Raw genomic sequence first — 4,328 nt, 5'->3', positions numbered from 1 at the left:
ATATTTTCAATATATTGAAAAAAATATTTGAAAAGAAATTTCAATATAAAATATATATTATATATTATATAATATATATTTTATATTTATATAATATATATTTTATATAATATATATTTATATATTGAAATTTCTTTTCAAATATTTTTTTCTCGTAAAAATATATAGAAAGAAATTTATTTTTAAATATAAAAAAATATATATTAATACAAGTATATTATATTAGTACTCATTTATATTTTATTAGTACTTATCGAATTAAATTAAATTTCGACTCAAAATATGTCTATTTATTCTCAGCCAGAACATCATACACGTATTAAAATTGGAAATATTCTTAAAACGTACAATTTCGCGCACCTGGAGATACACGATGTATCACTACCCGCATTCTGACGGCCTGCAGCATCTTTCACTCTGACTTCCCATCCTGTTCCTCGTCTCTCCGTTATGGCACTCCGGATACTAGTTCATGGCACTTACACTCACCTCGCAGATGCGATTCGATCGGAAAAACGGACTTTACGATGCGTGCTGACAAGAGTCCGACTAAGGAGTGATTTGCCAGTCTCTTGGTAAGCTAACAGTTAAATCATGTATCTAACTGGTTTGAAGAAAGAACAAGACAAGATTTGAAGATAAACGTATGATTTAACCGTTGGTTAGCGTATCAAAAGCTTGGAAAAATCGGCTTTGAATTCGAGAGCTGACGAAAAACGCAATGATCCGCGACGAGAATTTGTGACTAGCCTCGCAAATACATAAACACTCCACCGAATGCGCGTCCTTAGCCGACCCAAGACGTAACGTTCGCGATCGCGCGAGAAGGTACGCGGCGCGCGACAGTAAACAAAACGGCAAGAAAGATGACGTCATCTACCTTCAACCATCAGCCGTTGTTACTCGTCACAGAGAGTAGCCGGGCGAGATCACAACAATCGAAGCATCCCGAATGTTCTACGCGGCCAGACGAAAGTCCTCGCGTACTTTTTCGAATGTTGCGTTTTGTGTTCAACCGACGAGTGGCACGTATGCTGCCGCGCACGGTGGCCGCGGAGTATGTTGCGTTGTTCACACGACGAGGAAACTCATGCGACTTTTTTAAACAGAGTTTAACTCCAGCTGCCTGCTCGGTCCGCTAGATCGCGCTCAATGACGCTGCCGTTAGGCTTGAAACTGTCGTAAGGTGTACTCTTTATTTTTAAAAACTGAGTTACGTAAAAAACTAGTTTATCTCGAAATAAATATAATATTCATGATGTTTGTCACAGAAAAACAGATCTAAAGTGATACTCTAAGCGGTGTTTTAAACTATAAGACGTAAGTTTTAAGCCTTAAATCATATGAAATTTACTAATCACAGTCGGTTAATTTCCTTATATTTGACTGTGATTGGTCAATTTCTTGACCTTGACTATTCAGACCGCCTTGAGTTCATCTTCAGATACTCCGTAGCCAATAAAATGACCCGTAGAGCAACTGGAAACGAACTTATAGATCTTGAATATAAGATCCGACTATGAATAATCGGCCTTCGCACACAAAGTGCCGTAACTGTAGCCATAATATGTAAACTTGAGCTAAAGAACTAATCAGAATATTGCTATTGATTTATGTATTCCAAAAGACAATAAAAGTGACACCAGGTTTTAACTTATGCAGAAATCATTAAATTTCAACCGGTTGAAATCTAGTTATTTTTATTATAGAAAAATTTATCTGCTGTCCATATAATAGTATTACATATATGATAATAATACGAATAATACCGGAGACCGAAACAATTCGGTTTGAATCTCGGCTCAATAGTTTAGCGGAAACTTCAACACATTGGTTCAAATCGCGGCTTAATAATTTAGCGAGGAAATTTGGTAAGATATGGTAAGATATAGAGTGAATCCAATGTTAAGGACGCGACTTTGAGATATTGGAAAATTATTTTCAACACTCTGGACGTTACTGAGGGAGTAAAGTGACATTAACACACTTTGTCATCCAAAAGACGATGGAGAGCGAAATACGTACACGTCACGTGATTTTCGAAAATACCTTTGCAAACGCGAAAATTACATTAAAAAACTGCAAAAAATTATCCCAGAATATGCTCTACATGCTAGCACTATATGACTTAACCTGCAGTAACACGACCGACTTTCGGCAGAATAAGTACCACTGCGCATGCGCGAGAATCCGAATATAATGCTAAGATGGATCTAACGTTATGGGCGCGACTTTGAGATATTTGCAAATTATTTTCAATATTCTAGGTGTGCTACTGAGAGGGTAGAGTGACACTGACACATATTGTCATCCAGGAAACGATGCAAAGCGAAATACGCACGTCTTTTGAAACTGAACTTTCGCAACCGCGAAAATTACTTCAAAAGACTATGAAAAATTATCCTAGAATATGCTCTACCTGCTAACACTATATGACCGAACCTGCAGTAACATGATAGATATTCGTCTCCTGCGCAGGATAAGTACTACTGTCCATTATAGTGACATTAAAGCACATTGTCACCCAAGAGACAATGCAGAGCGAAATACGCACACTTCATGTTATTTTCGATAATATACCTTTGCAAACGCGAAAATTTCTTTAAGCAACTTTAAAAATTAACTAACTTGACTTAATAAATTAACGAAGATTTACAACACTTTGTTTCGAATCTCGGCTTAATAATTTAGCGGAAATACAAAACACTACTGTTGAATTTCGGCTTAGTGGTTTAGCGGAGCCTCAAAAGACATCGGTTCGTATCTCGCTTAATAATTTAATTTGTTGTCTTTAATTTGTCGAAATTTAATTTGTCGTTATGTCAACAATAAACGCGTACGCATAAGAAAATATCCCCGAAGAAATATTTTGTCGTATATAATACGACATAACAAGTTATAAATTCTATTAATTAAATAGTATAAATAGATCATATATAGAATATAAATATATAAAGCATACATAGAGCATAAAAAGCATATATAACATATACAGAGCATATAAATATGATATGTTGAAATATATCAGTTTAATGTATCATCAAGAAACAATCCGATGAGAAGGAAACCTGCCGAGTCGAAATTTTAATTGGCCATTGTTATGCAAGAATGATCCAATTAAAAAAATTATAAGCTTTTATCAATGGATGCTCCATTTATATATTTTTAAACCAAACAAAAAATGCTTTATGCTTGAAATGAATTAAAAAACAGTTTTTTTTTTATTTTATACCAATCGTGTTTTTTTGCACATTTTTCTAAGGATTGAGCTAGTTAGTACTCTTAAAGAAATGGAAATGCTTGACTTGTTGAACTATTGCGAAAATCTCAGAGCTAAATTCTTTGGTTGGATCATTCTTACGTAATTCCGGCGAAATGTAAATTCCAATTCTTACTTTACTTCCCATCGGACCCAATGCGATTTACGTCTTCGTGCATGCGATCTACGTAAAGTGACGCTTTGTCTACTATATGAGCGTCTAAATTGAGCGCTCACCATTACGCGTCGTCCCACGGTGTCCAGGGTCCATCAGCCATCCTGTCACTGCATATGACACTGCAATGGTCCACACGTCCCACATCGCCTGTAATTCACTCCCGACCGCGGTAATCTAACAGAGGTTTCATGGAAAATCCCGTCTCTCTTGGGGAATACATTCCGAGTTGCAAGTCGCATATAAAATATCGCGAACTGCGTCTTCGAGAAAATGTCGGCCTTTCAGATAAACGACAAGTATGTGCGACGAATTCAGCAATGGTCCGATCGAGTTGTAGTGTATCGCTTTGATACACGCGCGATGCAAATCGCTTACGAAGAAAACGGGATCTGCGAGCAAAGGGAAAACGCGACGCGAATCAAAGGCCGATCTTGTTAAATCTTTTGACGCGTGGGCGACGTAATCTGTGCGAGATTCTCACGTATGACACGGAATATCCCTAATGTAACGTTTCGATGGTGCAGTGTAGTAGGCTGCAATACAGCTCCGCAATATTTTTGCGGATAACAGCTCCGCAATATTTTTGCGAAGACAATTCCGCAATGCTTTTGCGGATAACAGCTCTGTAGTATTTCAGCGAAGTTCGCTCTCGACTCTTCCGCAAATATGAACCGGTTAAATCCGCAAATTTATCAAAACATATAATCGCAAAAAATCGATAACTATGAAATTTGAGACGATAGAGATAAAAATTCTATTCAAAATTCACGCAAAAAAAAATATTATCGCGTGATGTGCCTGTTTTGATTGAACTATTTGCGAGCCGCGTAAATAAACAAACAACTACTCACATACGATTTGTATACATCGCGTTATTCGTGAGGGATCAAC

The 4,328-nt window shown here is 36.8% G+C and overlaps 1 protein-coding gene across 1 annotated transcript in view; it reads right to left on the bottom strand.

Moving 5' to 3' along the window:
- Nucleotides 1–988, bottom strand: part of LOC116842298 (collagen alpha chain CG42342) — a 294,572-nt gene extending 293,584 nt beyond the window's left edge. Inside the window, exon 1 of the mRNA XM_032811294.1 lies at nucleotides 349–988. Within this exon, the coding sequence (XP_032667185.1) occupies nucleotides 349–409 (61 nt within the window). The 5' untranslated portion in view covers nucleotides 410–988. The remainder of the gene's footprint in view (nucleotides 1–348) is intronic.
- Between the last annotated feature and the right edge of the window lie 3,340 nt (nucleotides 989–4,328).

The sequence above is a fragment of the Odontomachus brunneus genome, unplaced genomic scaffold (assembly GCF_010583005.1).
Source record: "Odontomachus brunneus isolate Ranch 3 - 2012 unplaced genomic scaffold, Obru_v1 Obru_scaffold_024, whole genome shotgun sequence".
NCBI lineage: Eukaryota > Metazoa > Arthropoda > Insecta > Hymenoptera > Formicidae > Odontomachus > Odontomachus brunneus.
This window is presented reverse-complemented; position numbering and strand designations above follow the sequence as displayed.